The 27,868-nt window shown below is 41.3% G+C and overlaps 1 protein-coding gene across 1 annotated transcript; it reads left to right on the top strand.

Moving 5' to 3' along the window:
* Nucleotides 1-677: 677 nt before the first annotated feature.
* On the top strand, nt 678-27,652 carry skor2 (SKI family transcriptional corepressor 2). Its single transcript, XM_071390252.1, has 6 exons — nt 678-2,526; nt 10,040-10,103; nt 10,242-10,319; nt 18,891-19,055; nt 24,730-24,789; nt 27,094-27,652. Exons 1-5 carry the CDS (start codon nt 721-723, stop codon nt 24,777-24,779), a joined length of 2,163 nt encoding a protein of 720 aa, XP_071246353.1. The 5' UTR covers nt 678-720; the 3' UTR covers nt 24,780-24,789; nt 27,094-27,652.
* The last annotated feature ends 216 nt before the right edge of the window (nt 27,653-27,868 follow it).

The following is a 27,868-nucleotide window of genomic DNA, read 5'->3' as shown; positions in this document are numbered from 1 at the left end:
TCAATTAAACTCCTATACCGCCTCTCAGATTAACGTGTAAATCAATTAAACTTCTATACTGCCTCTCAGATTAACGTGTAAATCAATTCAAATTCTATACTGCAACTCAGATTGACGTGTGTAAATAGCCTCCAGTGTTTTGGCAGAAAATGTCAAATACAAACTTTTGTTTGAACGTCAGAGAAATTGAAGTTCTGTTAAATTAGGATGTTTTTAATTTTGTCATGTTCAATTGCAATTCTATACTTTTTTAATCAACGTATATAAATGTAGGCAGAGTAAAGTAACTATTGATCTTTGTCTACAGTAAAGTCTGTGTCGTTTTTTGTACATTTGTTGTAAACACTTCGGCTACTTGTCTTCGATGCGCATTAAAGTGGAATATGCAGCGGGCCCAGGCGGAGTTGCATTAAACTTGTTCTGCAAAATGTTTTTTTTTTTTTTACATTCTCAGTACAAACTTAAGTGAATGTTTATAATAAAATAATACAAATAAGCAACGTAAGAAATCAAATGTGGTGTTGCTATTTAATCACAACCAAGTTATTCACCATTAGGCAAATATGTTTTGATAACAATACAAAGTGCTGATTGTTATTGTCATTATTATTACAACTGAAAGAGTGTCTGACTCATGTTCAGTTTGAACTCTGACTCATGTGTTCAGCACAGTATCCTCCAATCAGACTCCACAGCAACACAACCTACACCAGCGCTACCATGACGACCCCCCCCAGCTCCTTCCAGCAGGAGCCCCTGACCCCTCCCAGACCCCCCCACTCCTCCTCCCTGAAGCTCAACCAGGTGGGTCAAGTGGTTCTGTATGGTGTACCCATCGTCTCCTTGGTGATCGACCATCAGGAGCGGCTGTGTCTGGCCCAGATCTCCAACACTTTGCTGAAGAACTACAGCTATAACGAGATCCACAACCGCCGCGTGGCGCTGGGTATCACCTGTGTTCAGTGCACCCCTGTCCAGCTGGAGATCCTGAGGCGAGCTGGCGCCATGCCCATCTCCTCCCGCCGCTGTGGCATGATCACCAAGCGAGAGGCGGAGCGGCTGTGTAAGTCCTTCCTGGGGGAGAACAACCCCCCCAAACTGCCCGACAACTTCGCCTTTGATGTGTCACACGAGTGTGCCTGGGGTAGCCGTGGTAACTTCATCCCAGCGCGCTACAACAGCAGCAGAGCCAAGTGCATCAAGTGTTCCTACTGCAGCATGTACTTCTCTCCTAACAAGTTCATCTTCCACTCTCACCGTACTCCTGAAGCCAAGTACACCCAGCCGGACGCTGCTAACTTCAACTCCTGGAGACGCCACCTGAAGCTGTCAGATAAAACCCCTCCTGATGACCTGGCGTTTGCCTGGGAGGACGTGAAGGCCATGTTTAATGGTGGCAGCAGGAAGCGGTGTCTACCCTCATCTCACTGCTCCCCCATGGGGCCGGGGAAGGGTGTGAACTCTGGTCTGCCCCACATGATGACCCCTGACCTGGTCCAGAAGAGGAGCCGCTTTGAGGAGGAGGAGGACCTGGATGGAAGCAGCCTGTCTCCCCGTAAGAACCCTCGCAGCTACCCGGTGATCCCTGTGCCCAGTAAAGGGTTCGGCATTTTGCAGAAGTTTGCCCCCACTTCCCTGTTCCCCAACCCTTACTCCTTCCCAGCCTTCAGCCTCTGTCAGCAGAAGAAAGATGACAGTGAGGTGGCTGGAGGACAGAAGAACACTGGTCTGTCAGGTCTGCTGTGGCCCGGTCGTAAAGACACCTTCTACCCTCCGTTCTGCATGTTCTGGCCCCCTAGGGCCGCTGGGGGCCTCCCGGTGCCCACCTACCTGCAGCCACAGCCCTCCGTCAACACTCTGTCCTCATTGGCCGAGAGCCCCTCCCTCAGGCAGGCCTTCCTCGACATCTCAGAGCCCCCACACCCAGGGGCGGGGCCAGGCATGGGAGCCACACCCAGGTCAGGTCTGTTTGACCTTGACTCCTCCACCCTGACCTCTGACCTGCGCCCTGTGACCTCAGAGGGCTGGCTGAAGCTGCTGGATGTCCCGTCTCTCCAGGCCAGGAAAGCCTCCTACCACTCAGCCTTCCGACCCGTCGTCAAGGACGCAGAAAGCATCGCCAAGCTCCATGGCAACCTGGAGGAGTTTGGGTCAGAGCTCCACCTGTCCCCCGGGACCAGCTGCAGCTACGCCTCTGAGAGCGGAGGAGAGGGGGAGGAGGAAGGAGAGGTGGATGTAGAGACCAAGCAGGATGAAGAGGAGGAGGAACACTTCAACAGACCAACCCCACCACAGACACACAGCGGCCTGCACCTCCGAGGGCTGACTGAAGGATCAGGACCTTGGGAGAGAGGAGAGAAAGAGGCTGTTACCTTCCCCTGCAGCCCTGCAGATCACAGCCAGGACCAGAGCAGCAGTAGCCTGCCTGCCTCTCCCCCTGCTCCCCCTGCCAGCCCCACACTCTCTCTCCCCAGCCCCACACACACCCCGCTGCAACTGGAGGACCAGTCCTACAAACATGTCAAAGTAAGGCACTTTAATTATTATTTAAATGGCGCTGTAGGCTGGCTGATGTAATATGCATAAAAATATTAATATCAGCATCTCCCTGAAGAATTGAAACATCCACAGTGCTCTGATCGCTGATAATAAGAACAGTCCGGTATTGTTTAATGGTCACATCATATCGGTTCTCTCCTTGTCACTTTCTGCCATTTAGCCTTTCTAATTTGGAACCTGTCGACTCCACATTAACAAGGCTAAGGGAGTAGGTCCCCAACCAGGGGAAACAGTTACCTTGTACTAATACAAGGAGTCATTCTCAGTTTAATAATAACACTAATGAAGAGACATTAACAGTCTAATAACACTAATGAAGAGACATTAACAGTCTAATAACACTAATGAAGAGATATTCACAGTCTATTAACACTAATGAAGGAGACATTCACAGTCTAATAACACTAATGAAGGAGACATTCACAGTCTAATAACACTAATGAAGAGACATTAACAGTCTAATAACACTAATGAAGGGACATTCACAGTCTAATAACACTAATGAAGAGACATTCACAGTCTAATAACACTAATGAAGGGACATTCACAGTCTAATAACACTAATGAAGAGACATTCACAGTCTAATAACACTAATGAAGAGACATTAACAGTCTAATAACACTAATGAAGAGACATTAACAGTCTAATAACACTAATGAAGAGACATTCACAGTCTAATAACACTAATGAAGGAGACATTCACAGTCTAATAACACTAATGAAGGAGACATTCACAGTCTAATAACACTAATGAAGAGACATTAACAGTCTAATAACACTAATGAAGGGACATTCACAGTCTAATAACACTAATGAAGAGACATTCACAGTCTAATAACACTAATGAAGAGATATTCACAGTCTAATAACACTAATGAAGAGACATTCACAGTCTAATAACACTAATGAAGAGACATTCACAGTCTAATAACACTAATGAAGAGACATTAACAGTCTAATAACACTAATGAAGAGACATTCACAGTCTAATAACACTAATGAAGAGATATTCACAGTCTAATAACACTAATGAAGAGACATTCACAGTCTAATAGTAACACTAATGAAGAGACATTCACAGTCTAATAACACTAATGAAGGAGACATTCACAGTCAATTAAACACAAATGAAGAGACATTCACAGTCTAATAACAACACAAATGAAGAGACATTCACAGTCTATTAACAACACTAATGAAGAGACTTTCAACGTCAAATTACACGAATGAAGAAGACCTTCACAGTCTAATATCGATACTAATGAAGAGACATTCACAGTCTATTAACACTAATGAAGAGACATTTACAGTCTAATAGTAACACTAATGAAGAGACATTCACAGTCTAATAGTAACACTAATGAAGAGACATTCACAGTCTATTAACACTAATGAAGAGACATTCACAGTCTATTAACACTAATGAAGAGACATTCACAGTCTAATAGTAACACTAATGAAGGGACATTCACAGTCTATTAACAACACAAATGAAGAGACATTCACAGTCTATTAACAACACTAATGAAGAGACTTTCAACGTCAAATTACACTAATGAAGAAGACCTTCACAGTCTAATATCGATACTAATGAAGAGACATTCACAGTCTATTAACACTAATGAAGAGACATTCACAGTCTAATAGTAACACTAATGAAGAGACATTCACAGTCTAATAGTAACACTAACTAAGAGACATTCACAGTCTAACAGTAACACTAATGAAGAGACATTCACAGTCTAACAGTAACACTAATGAAGATACATTCACAGTCTAATAGTAACACTAATGAAGAGACATTCACAGTCTAATAGTAACACTAATGAAGAGACATTCACAGTCTAATAGTAACACTAACTAAGAGACATTCACAGTATAATAACAACACTAATGAAGAGACATTCACAGTCTAATAACAACACTAATGAAGATACATTCACAGTCTAATAACAACACTAATGAAGAGACATTCACAGTCTAATAACACTAATGAAGAGACATTCACAGTCTAATAGTAACATTAATGAAGAGACATTCACAGTCTAATAACACTAATGAAGAGACATTCACAGTCTAATAGTAACACTAATGAAGAGACATTCACAGTCTAATAGTAACACTAATTAAGAGACATTCACAGTCTATTAACAACACAAATGAAGAGACATTCACAGTCTATTAACAACACTAATGAAGAGACTTTCAACGTCAAATTACACTAATGAAGAAGACCTTCACAGTCTAATATCGATACTAATGAAGAGACATTCACAGTCTATTAACACTAATGAAGAGACATTCACAGTCTATTAACAACACAAATGAAGAGACATTCACAGTCTATTAACAACACTAATGAAGAGACTTTCAACGTCAAATTACACTAATGAAGAAGACCTTCACAGTCTAATATCGATACTAATGAAGAGACATTCACAGTCTATTAACACTAATGAAGAGACATTCACAGTCTAATAGTAACACTAATGAAGAGACATTCACAGTCTAATAGTAACACTAACTAAGAGACATTCACAGTCTAACAGTAACACTAATGAAGAGACATTCACAGTCTAACAGTAACACTAATGAAGATACATTCACAGTCTAATAGTAACACTAATGAAGAGACATTCACAGTCTAATAGTAACACTAATGAAGAGACATTCACAGTCTAATAGTAACACTAACTAAGAGACATTCACAGTCTAAATGAAGAGACATTCACAGTATAATAACAACACTAATGAAGAGACATTCACAGTCTAATAACAACACTAATGAAGAGACATTCACAGTCTAATAACAACACTAATGAAGAGACATTCACAGTCTAATAGTAACACTAACTAAGAGACATTCACAGTCTTATAACACTAATGAAGAGACATTCACAGTCTAACAGTAACATTAATGAAGAGACATTCACAGTCTAATAGTAACACTAATGAAGAGACATTCACAGTCTAATAACAACACTAATGAAGAGACATTCACAGTCTATTAACAACACTAATGAAGAGACATTCACAGTCTAACAGTAACACTAATGAAGAGACATTCACAGTCTAATAGTAACATTAACTAAGAGACATTCACAGTCTAATAACAACACTAATGAAGAGACATTCACAGTCTAATAACACTAATGAAGAGACATTCACAGTCTAATAACAACACTAATGAAGAGACATTCACAGTCTAATAACACTAATGAAGAGACATTCACAGTCTAATAGTAACATTAATGAAGAGACATTCACAGTCTAATAGTAACACTAATGAAGAGACATTCACAGTCTAATAGTAACACTAATGAAGAGACATTCACAGTCTAATAGTAACACTAATTAAGAGACATTCACAGTCTATTAACAACACAAATGAAGAGACATTCACAGTCTATTAACAACACTAATGAAGAGACTTTCAACGTCAAATTACACTAATGAAGAAGACCTTCACAGTCTAATATCGATACTAATGAAGAGACATTTACAGTCTATTAACACTAATGAAGAGACATTCACAGTCTAATAGTAACACTAATGAAGAGACATTCACAGTCTAATAGTAACCCTAACTAAGAGACATTCACAGTCTAACAGTAACACTAATGAAGAGACATTCACAGTCTAACAGTAACACTAATGAAGATACATTCACAGTCTAATAGTAACACTAATGAAGAGACATTCACAGTCTAATAGTAACACTAATGAAGAGACATTCACAGTCTAATAGTAACACTAACTAAGAGACATTCACAGTCTAAATGAAGAGACATTCACAGTATAATAACAACACTAATGAAGAGACATTCACAGTCTAATAACAACACTAATGAAGAGACATTCACAGTCTAATAACAACACTAATGAAGAGACATTCACAGTCTAATAGTAACACTAACTAAGAGACATTCACAGTCTTATAACACTAATGAAGAGACATTCACAGTCTAATAGTAACACTAATGAAGAGACATTCACAGTCTAATAACAACACTAATGAAGAGACATTCACAGTCTATTAACAACACTAATGAAGAGACATTCACAGTCTAATAGTAACACTAATGAAGAGACATTCACAGTCTAATAACAACACTAATGAAGAGACATTCACAGTCTATTAACAACACTAATGAAGAGACATTCACAGTCTAACAGTAACACTAATGAAGAGACATTCACAGTCTAATAGTAACATTAACTAAGAGACATTCACAGTCTAATAACAACACTAATGAAGAGACATTCACAGTCTAATAACACTAATGAAGAGACATTCACAGTCTAATAACAACACTAATGAAGAGACATTCACAGTCTAATAACACTAATGAAGAGACATTCACAGTCTAATAGTAACATTAATGAAGAGACATTCACAGTCTAATAGTAACACTAATGAAGAGACATTCACAGTCTAATAGTAACACTAATGAAGAGACATTCACAGTCTAATAGTAACACTAATTAAGAGACATTCACAGTCTATTAACAACACAAATGAAGAGACATTCACAGTCTATTAACAACACTAATGAAGAGACTTTCAACGTCAAATTACACTAATGAAGAAGACCTTCACAGTCTAATATCGATACTAATGAAGAGACATTTACAGTCTATTAACACTAATGAAGAGACATTCACAGTCTAATAGTAACACTAATGAAGAGACATTCACAGTCTAATAGTAACACTAACTAAGAGACATTCACAGTCTAACAGTAACACTAATGAAGAGACATTCACAGTCTAACAGTAACACTAATGAAGATACATTCACAGTCTAATAGTAACACTAATGAAGAGACATTCACAGTCTAATAGTAACACTAATGAAGAGACATTCACAGTCTAATAGTAACACTAACTAAGAGACATTCACAGTCTAAATGAAGAGACATTCACAGTATAATAACAACACTAATGAAGAGACATTCACAGTCTAATAACAACACTAATGAAGAGACATTCACAGTCTAATAACAACACTAATGAAGAGACATTCACAGTCTAATAGTAACACTAACTAAGAGACATTCACAGTCTTATAACACTAATGAAGAGACATTCACAGTCTAATAGTAACACTAATGAAGAGACATTCACAGTCTAATAACAACACTAATGAAGAGACATTCACAGTCTATTAACAACACTAATGAAGAGACATTCACAGTCTAATAGTAACACTAACTAAGAGACATTCACAGTCTTATAACACTAATGAAGAGACATTCACAGTCTTAACACTAATGAAGAGACATTCACAGTCTAATAGTAACACTAATGAAGAGACATTCACAGTCTAATAGTAACACTAATGAAGAGACATTCACAGTCTAAATGAAGAGACATTCACAGTATAATAACAACACTAATGAAGAGACATTTACAGTCTTAACACTAATGAAGAGACATTCACAGTCTAATAGTAACACTAATGAAGAGACATTCACAGTATAATAACAACACTAATGAAGAGACATTCACAGTCTATTAACACTAATGAAGAGACATTCACAGTCTAATAGTAACACTAATGAAGAGACATTCACAGTCTAACAGTAACAATACAGCTTGTCTGCAAATGCGATGATAGATGCCTGCTTCATCATAAAGGTGATTTACTGAAAGTCACCCTCTGCTCATGTCTACAGCATTGTTAACAGCGTTGTTCTGGACATACAAGATTAGGGTTAGATTAGGGTTAGGGTTAGATTATGGTTAGGGTTAGGATTAGGGTTAGGATTAGGGTTAGGGTTAGATTACGGTTAGGGTTAGATTAGGGTTAGGGTTAGATTAGGGTTAGGGTTAGGGTTAGATTAGGGTTAGGGTTAGATTAGGGTTAGATTAGGGTTAGGGTTAAATTAGGGTTAGGGTTAGGGTTAGATTAGGGTTAGATTAGGGTTAGGGTTAGATTAGGGTTAGATTAGGGTTAGGGTTAGATTAGGGTTAGGGTTAGGGTTAGATTAGGGTTAGGGTTAGATTAGGGTTAGGGTTAGATTAGGGTTAGGGTTAGATTAGGGTTAGGGTTAGATTAGGGTTAGATTAGGGTTAGGGTTAGATTAGGGTTAGGGTTAGATTAGGGTTAGATTAGGGTTAGATTAGGGTTAGGGTTAGATTAGGGTTAGGGTTAGATTAGGGTTAGATTAGGGTTAGGGTTAGATTAGGGTTAGGGTTAGATTAGGGTTAGGGTTAGATTAGGGTTAGGGTTAGATTAGGGTTAGGGTTAGGGTTAGGGTTAGGGTTAGGGTTAGGGTTAGGGTTAGGGTTAGGGTTAGGGTTAGGGTTAGGGTTAGGATTAGGATTAGGGTTAGGGTTAGATTAGGGTTAGATTAGGGTTAGGGTTAGGGTTAGATTAGGGTTAGGGTTAGATTAGGGTTAGGGTTAGATTAGACAAGATTAGGGTTAGGGTTAGATTAGGGTTAGGGTTAGATTAGGGTTAGGGTTAGATTAGACAAGATTAGGCCAAAAGGAGAATTGTTCCACTCCATTGATTCTTCAAGTCTGTGAAAGCCAGCTGGTAGTCTAGTGGGTTAGGGTTAGGGTTAGTCTAGTATTCACCAGCTGGTAGTCAGGGTTAGGGTTAGTCTAGTATTCACCAGCTGGTGGTTAGGGTTAGGGTTAGGGTTAGGGTTAGTCTAGTCTTCACCAGCTGGTAGTCGGTTAGGGTTAGGGTTAGGGTTAGGGTTAGGGTTAGGGTTAGGGTTAGGGTTAGGGTTAGATTAGGGTTAGGGTTAGATTAGGGTTAGGGTTAGGGTTAGATTAGGGTTAGATTAGGGTTAGGGTTAGGGTTAGATTAGGGTTAGGGTTAGATTAGGGTTAGGGTTAGATTAGGGTTAGGGTTAGATTAGACAAGATTAGGGTTAGGGTTAGATTAGGGTTAGGGTTAGATTAGGGTTAGGGTTAGATTAGACAAGATTAGGCCAAAAGGAGAATTGTTCCACTCCATTGATTCTTCAAGTCTGTGAAAGCCAGCTGGTAGTCTAGTGGGTTAGGGTTAGGGTTAGTCTAGTATTCACCAGCTGGTAGTCAGGGTTAGGGTTAGTCTAGTATTCACCAGCTGGTGGTTAGGGTTAGGGTTAGGGTTAGGGTTAGGGTTAGTCTAGTCTTCACCAGCTGGTAGTCAGGGTTAGGGTTAGGGTTAGGGTTAGTCTAGTATTCACCAGCTGGTAATCAGGGTTAGGGTTAGGGTTAGTCCAGTATTCACCAGCTGGTAGTCAGGGTTAGGGTTAGGGTTAGGGTTAGATTAGGGTTAGGGTTAGGGTTAGATTAGACAAGATTAGGGTTAGGGTTAGATTAGGTTTAGGGTTAGGGTTAGGGTTAGGGTTAGGGTTAGTCTAGTATTCACCAGCATCCTGCATCCCAAGACACCAGTGGTTCTGTTCTGTGTAGCATTATTCAACACTATCTCTGATATGTAGATGTTAAAACCTCTGTCTCTCTCTGTGTTCTCAGACTCATAAAAGCAGAGACCATGGACTGCCTGTTTGTGCAACCAAAGAAAACTCAAAAACAGCTGGTACGCAGTGTTACCTAGGTGTTTAAAGACATTGGTTCCTTTCTACCAGTTAGGGACCAAATCAACTCAGAGGCTCCAGATGAACTGATGAATTCATGTCCTTCTGTTCTCTCCTTCTCTCCTCTCCTTCTCCTCTAGATGAAAACAAAGAACCTAGCAACGTCTTTGTATCAGAGACTAAATCATCTGACCCTGAGTACTGGAGAGAGATGGCAGGTAAAACTTTGCCTATCACATCATTACAGCTATTATACTATACCATTACAGCTATCATACCATTACAGCTATTAAATCATACCATTACAGCTATCATACTATACCATTACAGCTATCATATCAAACCATTACAGCTTTAATATCATACCATACCATTACAGCTATCATACCATTACAGCTATCATACCATTACAATGATCATACCATTACAACTATCACATCAAACCATTACAGCTATCATACCATTACAATGATCATACCATTACAACTATCACATCAAACCATTACAGCTATCACACCATTACAATGATCATACCATTACAACTATCACATCAAACCATTACAGCTATCATACCATTACAGCTATCATATCAAACCATGACAGCTATTACACCATACCATTACAGCTATCATACCATTACAGCTATCATACCATACCATTACAGCTATCATACCATACCATTACAGCTATCATACCATACCATTACAGCTATCATACCATTACAGCTATCATACCATACCATTACAGCTATCATACCATTACAGGTATCATACCATACCATTACAGGTATCATACCATTACAGCTATCATACCATACCATTACAGCTATCATACCATTACAGGTATCATACCATACAATTACAGCTATCATACCATTACAGGTATCATACCATACCATTACAGCTATCATACCATACCATTAAAGCTATCATACCATTACAGCTATCATACCATACCATTACAGCTATCATACCATTACAGGTATCATACCATACCATTACAGCTATCATACCCTACCATTACCGCTATCATACCCTACCATTACAGCTATCATACCCTACCATTACAGCTATCATACCCTACCATTACAGCTATCATACCCTACCATTACAGCTATCATACCCTACCATTACAGCTATTATGCCATACTTTCACATCTGGTTTATCAAGACAGGTTAAACCATGCTATAATATCTAACTGGTTTATCAAGACAAGGAGAACAACAGCCTCATTCTCCTCTCACAGACCATAGGTTTAGGGATTATTAGAACCTCATTTTCCTCTCACAGACCATAGGTTTAGGGATTATTAGAGACTTATTCTCCTCTCACAGACCATAGGTTTGGGGATTATTAGAACAACATAAACAGATGGAATAGCCGATAGACTGTGGAATGGAAGAACGGCTGTTTCCAATGTTCCAATGTCCAGAATGTGTTGTAGAATGTGTTCTACAGGGAACCATTACAGTTCTACAATGTGTTCTACAGGGAACCATTACAGTTCTACAATGTGTTCTACAGGGAACCATTACAGTTCTACCATGTGTTCTACAGGGAACCATTACAGTTCTACCATGTGTTCTACAGGGAACCATTACAGTTCTACAATGTGTTCTACAGGGAACCATTACAGTTCTACAATGTGTTCTACAGGGAACCATTACAGTTCTACCATGTGTTCTACAGGGAACCATTACAGTTCTACCATGTGTTCTAAAGGGAACCATTACAGTTCTACAATGTGTTCTACAGGGAACCATTACAGTTCTACAATGTGTTCTACAGGGAACCATTACAGTTCTACCATGTGTTCTACAGGGAACCATTACAGTTCTACAATGTGTTCTACAGGGAACCATTACAGTTCTACAATGTGTTCTACAGGGAACCATTACAGTTCTACAATGTGTTCTACAGGGAACCATTACAGTTCTACCATGTGTTCTACAGGGAACCATTACAGTTCTACCATGTGTTCTACAGGGAACCATTACAGTTCTACAATGTGTTCTACAGGGAACCATTACAGTTCTACAATGTGTTCTACAGGGAACCATTACAGTTCTACCATGTGTTCTACAGGGAACCATTACAGTTCTACCATGTGTTCTAAAGGGAACCATTACAGTTCTACAATGTGTTCTACAGGGAACCATTACAGTTCTACAATGTGTTCTACAGGGAACCATTACAGTTCTACCATGTGTTCTACAGGGAACCATTACAGTTCTACAATGTGTTCTACAGGGAACCATTACAGTTCTACAATGTGTTCTACAGGGAACCATTACAGTTCTACAATGTGTTCTACAGGGAACCATTACAGTTCTACAATGTGTTCTACAGGGAACCATTACAGTTCTACAATGTGTTCTACAGGGAACCATTACAGTTCTACCATGTGTTCTACAGGGAGCCATTACAGTTCTACCATGTGTTCTACAGGGAACCATTACAGTTCTACAATGTGTTCTACAGGGAACCATTACAGGTCTACCATGTGTTCTACAGGGAACCATTACAGTTCTACCATGTGTTCTACAGGGAGCCATTACAGTTCTACCATGTGTTCTACAGGGAACCATTACAGTTCTACAATGTGTTCTACAGGGAACCATTACAGTTCTACAATGTGTTCTACAGGGAACCATTACAGTTCTACAATGTGTTCTACAGGGAACCATTACAGTTCTACAATGTGTTCTACAGGGACCATTACAGTTCTACCATGTGTTCTACAGGGAACCATTACAGTTCTACAATGTGTTCTACAGGGAACCATTACAGTTCTACAATGTGTTCTACAGGGAACCATTACAGTTCTACAATGTGTTCTACAGGGAACCATTACAGTTCTACAATGTGTTCTACAGGGAACCATTACAGTTCTACAATGTGTTCTACAGGGAACCATTACAGTTCTACAATGTGTTCTACAGGGAACCATTACAGTTCTACAATGTGTTCTACAGGGAACCATTACAGTTCTACCATGTGTTCTACAGGGAACTTTTACAGTTCTACAACTTTACAGTTCTACAATGTGTTCTACAGGGAACCATTACAGTTCTACAATGTGTTCTACAGGGAACCATTACAGTTCTACCATGTGTTCTACAGGGAACCATTACAGTTCTACAATGTGTTCTACAGGGAACCATTACAGTTTTACAATGTGTTCTACAGGGAACCATTACAGTTCTACAAGGTGTTCTACAGGGAACCATTACAGTTCTACCATGTGTTCTACAGGGAACCATTACAGTTCTACAATGTGTTCTACAGGGAGCCATTACAGTTCTACAATGTGTTCTACAGGGAACCATTACAGTTCTACAATGTGTTCTACAGGGAACCATTACAGTTCTACAATGTGTTCTACAGGGAGCCATTACAGTTCTACAATGTGTTCTACAGGGAACCATTACAGTTCTACAATGTGTTCTACAGGGAGCCATTACAGTTCTACAATGTGTTCTACAGGGAACCATTACAGTTCTACAATGTGTTCTACAGGGAGCCATTACAGTTCTACCATGTGTTCTACAGGGAACCATTACAGTTCTACAATGTGTTCTACAGGGAACCATTACAGTTCTACAATGTGTTCTACAGGGAGCCATTACAGTTCTACAATGTGTTCTACAGGGAACCATTACAGTTCTACCATGTGTTCTACAGGGAACCATTACAGTTCTACAATGTGTTCAACAGGGAACCATTACAGTTCTACAATGTGTTCTACAGGGAACCATTACAGTTCTACCATGTGTTCTACAGGGAACCATTACAGTTCTACCATGTGTTCTACAGGGAACCATTACAGTTCTACAATGTGTTCTACAGGGAACCATTACAGTTCTACAATGTGTTCTACAGGGAACCATTACAGTTCTACAATGTGTTCAACAGGGAACCATTACAGTTCTACAATGTGTTCTACAGGGAACCATTACAGTTCTACCATGTGTTCTACAGGGAACCATTACAGTTCTACCATGTGTTCTACAGGGAACCATTACAGTTCTACCATGTGTTCTACAGGGAACCATTACAGTTCTACAATGTGTTCTACAGGGAACCATTACAGTTCTACAATGTGTTCTACAGGGAACCATTACAGTTCTACAATGTGTTCTACAGGGAACCATTACAGTTCTACCATGTGTTCTACAGGGAACCATTACAGTTCTACCATGTGTTCTACAGGGAACCATTACAGTTCTACAATGTGTTCTACAGGGAACCATTACAGTTCTACAATGTGTTCTACAGGGAACCATTACAGTTCTACAATGTGTTCTACAGGGAACCATTACAGTTCTACAATGTGTTCTACAGGGAACCATTACAGTTCTACCATGTGTTCTACAGGGAACCATTACAGTTCTACAATGTGTTCAACAGGGAACCATTACAGTTCTACCATGTGTTCTACAGGGAACCATTACAGTTCTACAATGTGTTCTACAGGGAACCATTACAGTTCTACAATGTGTTCTACAGGGAACCATTACAGTTCTACCATGTGTTCTACAGGGAACCATTACAGTTCTACAATGTGTTCTACAGGGAACCATTACAGTTCTACAATGTGTTCTACAGGGAACCATTACAGTTCTACCATGTGTTCTACAGGGAACCATTACAGTTCTACAATGTGTTCTACAGGGAACCATTACAGTTCTACCATGTGTTATACAGGGAGCCATTACAGTTCTACAATGTGTTCTACAGGGAACCATTACAGTTCTACAATGTGTTCTACAGGGAGCCATTACAGTTCTACAATGTGTTCTACAGGGAACCATTACAGTTCTACAATGTGTTCTACAGGGAGCCATTACAGTTCTACCATGTGTTCTACAGGGAACCATTACAGTTCTACAATGTGTTCTACAGGGAACCATTACAGTTCTACAATGTGTTCTACAGGGAACCATTACAGTTCTACAATGTGTTCTACAGGGAACCATTACAGTTCTACAATGTGTTCTACAGGGAGCCATTACAGTTCTACAATGTGTTCTACAGGGAACCATTACAGTTCTACCATGTGTTCTACAGGGAACCATTACAGTTCTACAATGTGTTCAACAGGGAACCATTACAGTTCTACAATGTGTTCTACAGGGAACCATTACAGTTCTACCATGTGTTCTACAGGGAACCATTACAGTTCTACCATGTGTTCTACAGGGAACCATTACAGTTCTACAATGTGTTCTACAGGGAACCATTACAGTTCTACAATGTGTTCTACAGGGAACCATTACAGTTCTACCATGTGTTCTACAGGGAACCATTACAGTTCTACAATGTGTTCAACAGGGAACCATTACAGTTCTACATTGTGTTCTACAGGGAACCATTACAGTTCTACCATGTGTTCTACAGGGAACCATTACAGTTCTACCATGTGTTCTACAGTGAACCATTACAGTTCTACAATGTGTTCTACAGGGAACCATTACAGTTCTACAATGTGTTCTACAGGGAACCATTACAGTTCTACAATGTGTTCTACAGGGAACCATTACAGTTCTACCATGTGTTCTACAGGGAACCATTACAGTTCTACAATGTGTTCTACAGGGAACCATTACAGTTCTACAATGTGTTCTACAGGGAACCATTACAGTTCTACAATGTGTTCTACAGGGAACCATTACAGTTCTACAATGTGTTCTACAGGGAACCATTACAGTTCTACAATGTGTTCTACAGGGAACCATTACAGTTCTACCATGTGTTCTACAGGGAACCATTACAGTTCTACAATGTGTTCTACAGGGAACCATTACAGTTCTACAATGTGTTCTACAGGGAACCATTACAGTTCTACCATGTGTTCTACAGGGAACCATTACAGTTCTACAATGTGTTCTACAGGGAACCATTACAGTTCTACAATGTGTTCTACAGGGAACCATTACAGTTCTACCATGTGTTCTACAGGGAACCATTACAGTTCTACAATGTGTTCTACAGGGAACCATTACAGTTCTACCATGTGTTCTACAGGGAACCATTACAGTTCTACCATGTGTTCTACAGGGAACCATTACAGTTCTACAATGTGTTCTACAGGGAGCAAACAAGACAATCAGCTCAACACAGGGAAGTGGACAATCTCCATTTCAACAATATCAAACCCGTATAATTGCCTTTTCCTTGGCAAAACCTTCCATTACAAGGATCACAGTTTATTGCCTTTTATATCTATCTCAGAAACATTCAGTATTTTATGACATCTATGGCAACATTTATATTATCTAGCCCGTAATGATGTCCTCACATAATATAGAATATATTTTAAAAAATTGCACAATACAAATTAAATGAGACCACCTTTGTCTGATTGCTAAACGACTCCCTGGGCGATAGACGACGTGATTAGACCTTCTGATTCCAAAGACTCTCAGGCTCCTGTTTAAAGGGGAGGGCTGTTTCTTGGGAGAAAAATTATTTAATTTTCCATTTATGTAATGCAGACTGCTTTAGCTTTGACTATTCGCGGTTAATTGACTGTCAAACGAGGCGGATATCCCGAGGCACTGTCTGCTGATTTGCTTGTCAAATGAGACAGAGAGAGGAGCCCGTTCCAAATGAGGGAAGTGTTGGGAGGCTGAAGGAGGCAAGACATGAAATGACAAAAGAGTTAAAGAGAGAGAGTGAGAAATGGAGAGAACGATAGATTATATATAGAGAGGAGGAGAGGGGTGGGGGGAGATTATATAAACAAATGTGCTGGATCGCTTCATTTAAGCCGTTTGATTTGCCACATTATCTGAATTCAGACACAAACACACAACACCTTTTCAGCTTCACAGATGAAGACATCAGGCCATAACGGAAACAACACTACAGTAATACAATATGTTCATCATGGTTACAACACTACAGTAATACAATACGACTGCAGACGCTATGGACTGCAGCCAGAACAATAGGTGTTACCTGGAAGCATAAACATTTTAATATTGTTTCACGTGAAATCTATTTCTTGCATTTATTTATTTGAAGGTTTAATGCATTTAGCATTGAACAATTTGATTAATTAGTTATTTAAATCATCAAGGTGTGTTCAGTATTAATTCCATTTTACATGGTGATGTAATACTCTTCAGCAATGCGTGATGCAAAACATTTCGATTGTCTTATTTGTCAACTCAGTCAAATGAATAGTGAGCATGATTATTCTGATAATCATTTTATTCAACAACAAAAAATTCTCAACTTTATTTAACCAGGTGGCTAGTTGAGAACAAGTTCTCATTTACAACCGCGACCTGGCCAAGATAAAGCACAGCAGATTGACACATACAACAACACAGAGTTACACATGGGATAAACAAACATACAGTCAATAATACAGGTGAAGAAAGTCTATATACAGTGTGTGCAAATGAGGTAAGAAAAGGGAGGTAAGGCAAAAAATAGGCCATAGTGGCGAAGTAATTACAATATACCAATTAGACACTAGAGTGATTGTTATAGAGATTTTAAATGTAGTTTCTAATTTCAATCAAAACCAAGGTGTTCTTAACGGAATGCAACGACCATTGAGATTGTATTTTATTTTGTTACAGTTACTCAGTGAAAGGGCTACAGGAGAGATAGTGGTAGTCTATAAAAGCTCTCTGGTTGTAGCAAGCTGGACATATGCAGACTGACACCTATAGGCCAATGGTTGCATTGCAGTCAGACTGACACCTATAGGCCAATGGTTGCATTGCAGTCAGACTGACACCTATAGGCCAATGGCTGCATTGCAGTCAGACTGACACCTATAGGCCAATGGTTGCATTGCAGTCAGACTGACACCTATAGGCCAATGGTTGCATTGCAGTCAGAGTACTACAGATTATTAGAGGGATTTTTTTCACCTTTATTTAACCAGGTAGGCCAGTTGAGAACAAGTTCTCATTTACAACTGCGACCTGGCCAAGATATAGCCAAGCAGTGCGACACAAACAACAACACAGAGTTACACATGGAATAAACAAACGTGCAGTCAATAACACGATAGAAAAATATATATACAGTGTGTGCAAATGTAGTAAGATTAGGGAGGTAAGGCAATAAATAGACCATAGAGGTGAAATAATTACAATTTAACATTAACACTGGAGTGGAAGATGTGCAAGTAGAGATACTGGGGTGCAAAGGAGCAACAACAAAAAAATAACTATATGGGGATGAGGTAGTTGGGTGGGTTATTTACAGATGGGCTGTGTACAGGTACAGTGATCGGTAAGCTGCTCTGACAGCTGATGCTTAAAGTTAGTGAGGGAGATATAAGACTCTATCTTCAGTGATTTTTGTAATTCGTTCCAGTCATTGGCAGCAGAGAACTGGAAAGAAAGGCGGCATAAGGAGGAGTAGGCTTTGTTTGATGACCAGTGAAATATACCTGCTGGAGCGCGTGCTAAGGGTGGGTGCTGCTATGGTGACCAGTGAGCTGAGATAAGGCCAGGCTTTACCTAGCAGAGACTTGTAGATGACCTGGAGCCAGTGGGTTTAGTGACGAATATGAAGCGAGGGCCAGCCAACGAGGGCATACAGGTCGCAGTGGTGGGTAGTATATGGGGCTTTGGTGACAAAACGGATGGCACTGTGATAGACTGCATCCAGTTTGCTGAGTAGAGTGTTGGTAGCAATTTTGTAAATTACATCGACGAAGTCAAGGATCGGTAGGATAGTCAGTTTTACAAAGGTATGTTTGGATAATATAACTCACTGTCTTATTGAATCAAAAATGTATTTTCTTTCATTTGTTCCAGGGGATCAATCTCAAGATGGAAGTTCCCCCGTGCCACTAAAGGAGGATGTTGAGAACATGGAGAAAGAGGAACTCCAGAAGGTTCTGTTGGAACAGATCGATCTACGAAGACGACTAGAACAGGAGTTCCACGCTCTGAAGGGAAACTCCCCCTTCCCTGTGTTCCGTAGGTCTACCTCTCTGTCTCTAACCCTAACCCTTCATACCCTAACCCTTCATACCCTAACCCTAACCCTTCATACCCTAACCCTTCATACCCTAACCCTAACCCTTCATACCCTAACCCTAACCCTTCATACCCTAACCCCTCATACCCTAACCCTAACCCTTCATACCCTAACCCTTCATACCCTAACCATAACCCTTCATACCCCGACCCCTCACACCCTAACCCTTCATACCCTAACCCCTCACACCCTAACCCTTCATACCCTAACCCTTCATACCCCGACCCCTCACACCCTAACCCTTCATACCCTAACCCTTCATACCCTAACCCTTCATACCCTAACCCTTCATACCCTAACCCCTCACACCCTAACCCTTCATACCCTAACCCTAACCCTTCCCTGTGTTCCGTAGGTCTACCTCTCTGTCTCTAACCCTAACCCTTCATACCCTAACCCCTCATACCCTAACCCCTCATACCCTAACCCCTCATACCCTAACCCTAACCCCTCATACCCTAACCCCTCATACCCTAACCCTAACCCCTCATACCCTAACCCCTCATACCCTAACCCTAACCCCTCATACCCTAACCCTAACCCTTCATACCCTAACCCTTCATACCCTAACCCCTCATACCCTAACCCTTCATACCCTAACCCCTCATATCCTAACCCTAACCCCTCATACACTAACCCTAACCCTTCCCTGTGTTCCGTAGGTCTACCTCTCTGTCTCTAACCCTAACCCCTCATACCCCGACCTCTCATACCCTAACCCCTCATACCCTAACCCCTCATACCCCGACCTCTCATACCCTAACCCCTCATACCCTAACCCCTCATACCCCGACCTCTCATACCCTAACCCCTCATACCCTAACCCCTCATACCCTAACCCTTCATACCCTAACCCTTCATACCCTAACCCCTCATACCCTAACCCTTCATACCCTAACCCCTCATACCCTAACCCCTCATACCCTGACCCTTCATACCCCGACCCCTCATACCCTAACCCCTCATACCCTAACCCCTTATACCCTAACCCCTCATACCCTAACCCCTCATACCCTAACCCCTCATACCCTAACCTTTCATACCCTAACCCCTCATACCCTAACCCCTCATACCCTAACCCTTCATACCCCGACCCCTCATACCCTAACCCCTCATACCCTAACCCTTCATACCCTAACCCTTCATACCCTAACCCTTCATACCCTAACCCTTCATACCCTAACCCCTCACACCCTAACCCTTCATACCCTAACCCTAACCCTTCCCTGTGTTCCGTAGGTCTACCTCTCTGTCTCTAACCCTAACCCTTCATACCCTAACCCCTCATACCCTAACCCCTCATACCCTAACCCCTCATACCCTAACCCTAACACCCTAACCCCTCATACCCTAACCCTAACCCCTCATACCCTAACCCCTCATACCCTAACCCTAACCCCTCATACCCTAACCCTAACCCTTCATACCCTAACCCTTCATACCCTAACCCCTCATACCCTAACCCTTCATACCCTAACCCCTCATATCCTAACCCTAACCCCTCATACACTAACCCTAACCCTTCCCTGTGTTCCGTAGGTCTACCTCTCTGTCTCTAACCCTAACCCCTCATACCCCGACCTCTCATACCCTAACCCCTCATACCCTAACCCCTCATACCCCGACCTCTCATACCCTAACCCCTCATACCCTAACCCCTCATACCCCGACCTCTCATACCCTAACCCCTCATACCCTAACCCCTCATACCCTAACCCCTCATACCCTAACCCTTCATACCCTAACCCTTCATACCCTAACCCCTCATACCCTAACCCCTCATACCCTAACCCTTCATACCCTAACCCCTCATACCCTAACCCCTCATACCCTAACCCTTCATACCCCGACCCCTCATACCCTAACCCCTCATACCCTAACCCCTTATACCCTAACCCCTCATACCCTAACCCCTCATACCCTAACCCCTCATACCCTAACCCTTCATACCCTAACCCCTCATACCCTAACCCCTCATACCCTAACCCTTCATACCCCGACCCCTCATACCCTAACCCCTCATACCCTAACCCCTTATACCCTAACCCCTCATACCCTAACCCCTCATACCCTAACCCTTCATACCCTAACCCCTCATACCCTAACCCTTCCCTGTGTTCCGTAGGTCTACCTCTCTGTCTCTAACCCTAACCCTTCATACCCTAACCCTTCATACCCTAACCCCTCACAACCTAACCCCTCACACCCTAACCCTCACACCCTAACCCCTAACCCCTCATACCCTAACCCCTCACACCCTAACCCTCACACCCTAACCCCTCACACCCTAACCCTCACACCCTAATCCTCATACCCTAACCCCTCACACTCTAACCCCTCACACTCTAACCCCTCACACCCTAACCCCTCACACCCTACCTCACACCCTAACCCCTCACACCCTAACCCTAACCCTCACACCCTAACCCCTCACACCCTAACCCTCACACCCTAACCCTCACACCCAAACCCTCACACCCTAACCCTAACCCTCACACCCTAACCCTCACACCCTAACCCCTCACACCCTAACCCTGGTGGGAAGCTGCTATAGACCACCAAGGGCTAACAGTCAGTATCTGGATAATGTGTGAAATGATAATGTATGTGATATCAATAGAGAGGTATACATTCTGGGTGATTACAATATTGACCGGCTTTCATCAGGCTGCCCACTCAAGAGAAAGCTTCAAACTGTAACTAGTGCCTGCAATCTTGTTCGGGTTGTCAATCAACCTACCAGGGTAGTTACAAGCAGCACAGGAATGAAATCATCAACATGTATTGATCATATCTTTACTAACGCTGCAGAAATGTGTTTGAAATCCATCGGTTGAAGTGATCACAATATAGTTGTAACGGTCGTTCTCCTCCTCTTCGTCTGAAGAGGAGGAGTAGGGATTGGACCAAAGTGATCACAATATAGTAGCCATATCAAGGAAAACCAAAGTTCCAAAGGCTGGACCTAATAAGGTGTATAAGAGGTCATACAATACATTTTTACAGTGATTCCTATGTGGTTGATGTGAAGAATATGTGTTGGTCCGTGGTGTGTAATGACGAGCGAACAGACGCTGCACTTGACACATTTATGAAATTGCTTATCCCAGTTACTAATAAGCACCCATTAAGAAAATGACTGTAAAACCTGTTAAATCCCCTTGGATTGAAGAGGAATTGAACAATTTTATGAAATGAGGGATGAGGCAAAAGAGATGGCAAATAGATCTGGCTGTACATCCGATTGGCAAACGTACTGCAAATTGAGAAATCATGTGACTAAACTGAATAAAAAGAAGTAACTACATTATGAAACAAAGATAAATGAAATAAAAAATGATAGTAAAAAGATTTGTGGCACCTTAAATTACATTTTGGGGAAAAAAGGCAAACTCAGCTCCATCATTCATTGAATCAGACGGATCATTCATCACAAAACCCACTGATAATAAAAACTATTTTAATTACTTTCTCATTGGCAAGATTAGAACATGTAGGCATGACATGCCAGCAACAAACGCTGACACTACACATCCAAGTATATCTGGCGAAACTCTGAAAGACCAGAAGACAAGACAGAAAACAGAGGGTGCTCTTTAATGGAAGCCTTTAATGACCCTAACACCTCTGACCCTAACACACCTATGTCTCTGAATCTGTAGTCTAGGAGTTTACCAGTGGAACATTTTATCAATCACACAGTCCATCTGATTACCAGTCAGATCAAATCAAATCAAATTGTAATTGTCACATTGTTAGGTATGCGTAACTGGCTGTAAGGGAGTCAGGCGCAGGAGAGCAGAATTTGGGTAGCAAACAAAGTCTTTTATTTAGGCGAACAAAAACACACGGCACTAAGAACACTAAACACAATACGGGTTGACATAACCCAGCGCAACCAGTCTAACGTGCGCATACACAAAACAACAAACAATTTCACACACAGACATGGGGGGAACATTTAATACACAACAAGTAATGAGGGAAATGTAAACCAGGTGTGTGGGAAAACAAGACAAAACAAATGGAAAATGAAAGATGGATCGGCTATGGCTAGAAGACCGGTGACGTCGACTTCGGCGGAAGTCGTGACACACACACATGTTTAGCAGATGTTATTACGGTGTAGCGAAATGCTTGTGTTCCTAGCTCCAACAGTGCAGTAGTATCTAACAATTCACAATAATACACACAAATTTAATTAAGGACAGATTAAGAAAATAAATATTAGGACGAGCAATGTCGGAGTGGAATTGACAAAAATAAAGCAGAATAGAATACAGTAAATCAAATCAAACTATTTGTCACATGCGTCGAATACAAGTGTAGACTTTACTGTGAAATGCTTCCTTACAAGCCCTTAACCAACAGTGCAGTTCAAGAAGAAGAAAATATTTAGACTAAATAATAAGTAGACTAAAATAAAAAGAAATAATAAAAAGAAACACAATAAGAATAACCATAACGAGGCTATATACAGGGGGCACCGGTACCGAGTCAGTGTGCAGGCTATATACAGAGGGCACCGGTACCGAGTCAGTGTGCAGGCTATATACAGGGGGCACCGGTACCGAGTCAGTGTGCGGGGGTACAGGCTAGTTGAGGTAATCTGTACATGTAGGTGAGGGTGAAGTAACTATGCATAGGTAACAAACAAACAGCGAGTAGCAGCAGTGTACAAGAGGGGGGGTGTCAATGTAAATTGTCCAGTGGCGATATTTATGAATTGTTCAGCAGTCTAATGGCTTGGGGGTAAAAGCTGATGAGGAGCCTTTTGGTCCTATACGTGGCGCTCCGGTACCGCTTGCCGCACGGTAGCAGAGAGAACAGTCTATAACTTGGGTGACTGGAGTCTCTGACAATTTTATGGGCTTTCCTCTGACACCGCTTATTATATAGATCCCGGATGGCAGGAAGATTGGCCCAAGTGATGTACTGGGCCGTTCGCACTACCCTATGTAGAGCCTTACGGTCAGTTGCCGAGCAGTTGCCATACCAGGCGGTGATGCAACCGGTCAGGATGCTCTCAATGGTGCAGCTGTAGAACTTTTTGAGGATCTGGGGGCCCATGCCAAATCTTTTCAGTCTCCTGAGGGGGATAAGGTTTTGTCGTGCCCTCTTCACGACTGTCTTGGTATGTTTGGACCATGATAGTTCGTTGGTGATGTGGACACCAAGGAACTTGAAACTCTCGACCCGCTCCACTACAGCCCCGTCGATGTTATTAATGGGGGCCTGTTTGGCCTGCCTTTTCCTGTAGTCCACGATCAGCTCCTTTGTCTTGCTCACATTGAGTAAGAGGTTGTTGTGCTGGCACCACACTCCCAGAGCTCTCACCTCCTACATGTAAGCTGTCTCGTCATTGTTGGTAATCAAGCCCACCACTGTTGTGTTGTCTGCAAACTTGATGATTGAGTTGGAGGCGTGCTTGGCCACTCAATCATGGGTGAACAGGGTGTACAGGAGGGGGCTGAGAACGCACCCTTGTGGGCCCCCAGTGTTGAGGATCAGCGAAGTGGAGGTGTTGTTTCCTATCTTCACCACCTGGGGGCGGCCCTGAACTAATTTTCTACACTGGACTAATGTATGTTTTTGCTCTGTCTTGTTCTTCAGATTCCATCCAGAAACAACATCCGGAAAGAAAAGATCACATCACATCTTAACAGCTAAATGGTAAATAAAATATTGATGGTTTCTGTAAGTGTTTTGTAAAGGCATTGAGGAAGATTGTTGTGGAGGAGATTAAAAACAGCTAGATAAATCAAACATGTATATTATTTATAAAAAATGATTAAATTAATGATATTGTTTTTGGAGTTACATGGTGTTGGAAGTTTGCTAGCATGTTGCAAATGTATGAAAGGTTATACAGTGCATTCGGAAAGTATTCAGACACCTTGACTTTTTTCCACATTTTGTTACGTTACAGCCTTATTCTAAAATGTATTAAATTGTTTTTTTTTCTCTCATCAATCTACACACAATACCCCATAATGACATCACAATACCCCATAATGACATCACAATACCCCATAATGACATCACAATACCCCATAATGACATCACAATACCCCATAATGACATCACAATACCCCATAATGACATCACAATACCCCATAATGACATCACAATACCCCATAATGACATCACAATACCCCATAATGACATCACAATACCCCATAATGACATCACAATACCCCATAATGACATCACAATACCCCATAATGACATCACAATACCCCATAATGACATCACAATACCCCATAATGACATCACAATACCCCATAATGACAAAGCAAAAACAGGAATTTAGAAATCACAGGAATAACAAGAATCACATTTACACAATAAGACATTTACACAAATATTCAGACCCTTTACTCAGTACTTTGTTGAAGCACCTTTGGCAGGGATTACAGCCTGGACTCTTCTCGGGTATGACGCTACAAGCTTGGCACACCTGTATTTGGGGAGTTTCTCCCATTCCATCTCTGTAGATCCACTCAAGCTCTGTCAGGTTGGATGGGGAGCTGCACAGATATTTTCGGGTCTCTCCAGAGCTGTTCGATCGGGTTCAAGTCTGGGCTCTGGCTGGGCCACTCAAGGCCATTCAGAGACGAAGCCACTCCTGCGTTGTCTTGGCTGTGGGCTTAGGGTCATTGTCCTGTGGGAAGGTGGACCTTCGCCCAAGTCTGAGGTCATGAGCGCTCTGGAGCAGGTTTTCATCAAGGATCTCTCTGTACTTTGCTCCGTTCATCTTTGCCCTGATCCTGACTAGGCTCCCAGTCCCGCCGCTGAAAAACATCCCCACAGATTGATGCTGCCATCACCGTGCTTCACAGTAGGGATGGTACCAGGTTACCTCCAGACGTGACACTTGGCATTCAGGCCAAAGAGTTCAATCTTGGTTTCATCAGACCAGATAATCTTGTTTCTCATGGTCAGAGCCTTTAGGTGCCTTTTGGCAAACTCCAAGCGGGCTGTCATGTGCCTTTTACTGAGGAGTGGCTTCCGTCTGACCACTCTACCATAAAGGCCTGATTGGTGGAGTGCTGCAGAGATGGTTGTCCTTCTGGAAGGTTCTACCATCTCCACAGAGGAACTCTGCAGTGCTGTCAGAGTGACCATCAGGTTCTTGGTCACCTCCCTGACCAAGGCCATTCTCCCCCAATTGCTCAGTTTGGCCAGGAGGCCAGCTCTAGGAAGTCTTGATGGTTCCAAACTTCTTCTATTCAAAAATAATGGAGGCCACTGTGTTCTTGGGGACCTTCAATGCTGCAGAAATGTGTTGGTATCCTTCCCCAGATCTGTGCCTCGACACAATCCTGTCTCCGAGCTCTACGGACATTTCCTTCAACCTTCAACATGTATGTGCCTTTCCAAATCATGTCCAATCATTTGAATTGACCACAGGTGGACTCTAATCCACTGGCAGGTGGCCTAGTGGTTAGAGCGTTGGACTAGTAACCGAAAGGTTACAAGTTCAAATCCCCGAGCTGACAAGGTACAAATCTGTCGTTCTGCCCCTGAACAAGGCGGTTAACCCACTGTTCCCCCGGTAGGCCATCATTGAAATAAGAATGGGTTCTTAACTGACTTGCCTAGTTAAACAAAAAATAAACCATCATGTAGAAACATCTTCCATCATCAATGGAAACAGGATGCACCTGAGCTCAATGTTGAGTCTAATAGCAAAGGAACTGAATACTTATGTAAATAAGGTATATATATATATTTTTTAAATATATAAATTTGAACACATTTATAAAAACCTGTTTTCATTTTGTCACTATTGTGTATAGTGTGTAGATTGATGAGGAAAACAAATGATTTAATCCATTTAGAATAAGGCTGTAACGTAAATTAAAATGTGGAAAAAGCCAAGGGGTCTGAATACTTTTCGAATTCACTGTATACTACTATACTAAACATGATACACATGGTATAATATGATAGTAATGAGGTCATACCTTCCAGGGAACGTGGAAGACATTCCTGAAAATCTGAAGGAGAAACTAAGGTCCTATGAACCTCAGGAGTAAAATAACCTGAAACAGGACTAAAACCATCTGAAACAGATAAGTGACCTCGTCCCCCAGCCAACCCTTGACCATTACCCTTGGACAGATAACAGTCTCTGATATGAAGTATCATAGAGCATGATGCATCAAAAGAGAACATTAAAAACTCATCCTAATTTTATTTATTTTGATTAACTTGAATTTATTCAGGGTAGCCCAATTGAGACCAGGGTCTCAATCCCAATGGTGCCCTGAGTACAAACATTTTCTCACAGACAGGAAGAACAATTAACATTACAATTAGAACAAGAAGAATACAAATAACCACAAGGCATCTTCCTTGTTCAGAAGATATAATAGATGAATTGTCATTAATACAAAATATTATTATATTATATATTATTATTACTAATATTATTATTATTACAAACTGTTAATGCAGATGTATTTAAATATATGTTCTTGTAGTTTCTCTACTATTTATGTTCATAAATAAAAGTCTATACAATAATTAATACTCTGACTTTTCTCTATTGATTATGTTTTTATTCATAATTGTTTCCAATACTTTTACTTTGGTGAGAAGACTTTTTAGTCTATGACTGTTCCATCGGTAAGACAGGTCTATGACTGTTCCATCGGTAAGAAAGGTCTATGACTGTTCCATCGGTAAGAAAGGTCTATGACTGTTCCATCGGTAAGACAGGTCTATGACTGTTCCATCGGTAAGA

This window comes from Salvelinus alpinus, chromosome 1, assembly GCF_045679555.1.
Source record: "Salvelinus alpinus chromosome 1, SLU_Salpinus.1, whole genome shotgun sequence".
NCBI classification, from domain to species: domain Eukaryota; kingdom Metazoa; phylum Chordata; class Actinopteri; order Salmoniformes; family Salmonidae; genus Salvelinus; species Salvelinus alpinus.
The sequence above is the reverse complement of the archived record's forward strand: the minus strand, read 5'-3'. Positions and strand labels throughout refer to the sequence as shown.

Bases quoted from the DNA above. Each gene is read 5' to 3' on its own strand.
- skor2 (XM_071390252.1), top strand. From the start codon at position 721: ATGACGACCCCCCCCAGCTCCTTCCAGCAGGAGCCCCTGACCCCTCCC. The intron at 10,104-10,241 runs GTACGCAGTGTT...CTTCTCCTCTAG, and splicing joins AGAAAACTCAAAAACAGCTG to ATGAAAACAAAGAACCTAGC. The intron at 19,056-24,729 runs GTAGGTCTACCT...CTTGTTCTTCAG, and splicing joins CTCCCCCTTCCCTGTGTTCC to ATTCCATCCAGAAACAACAT.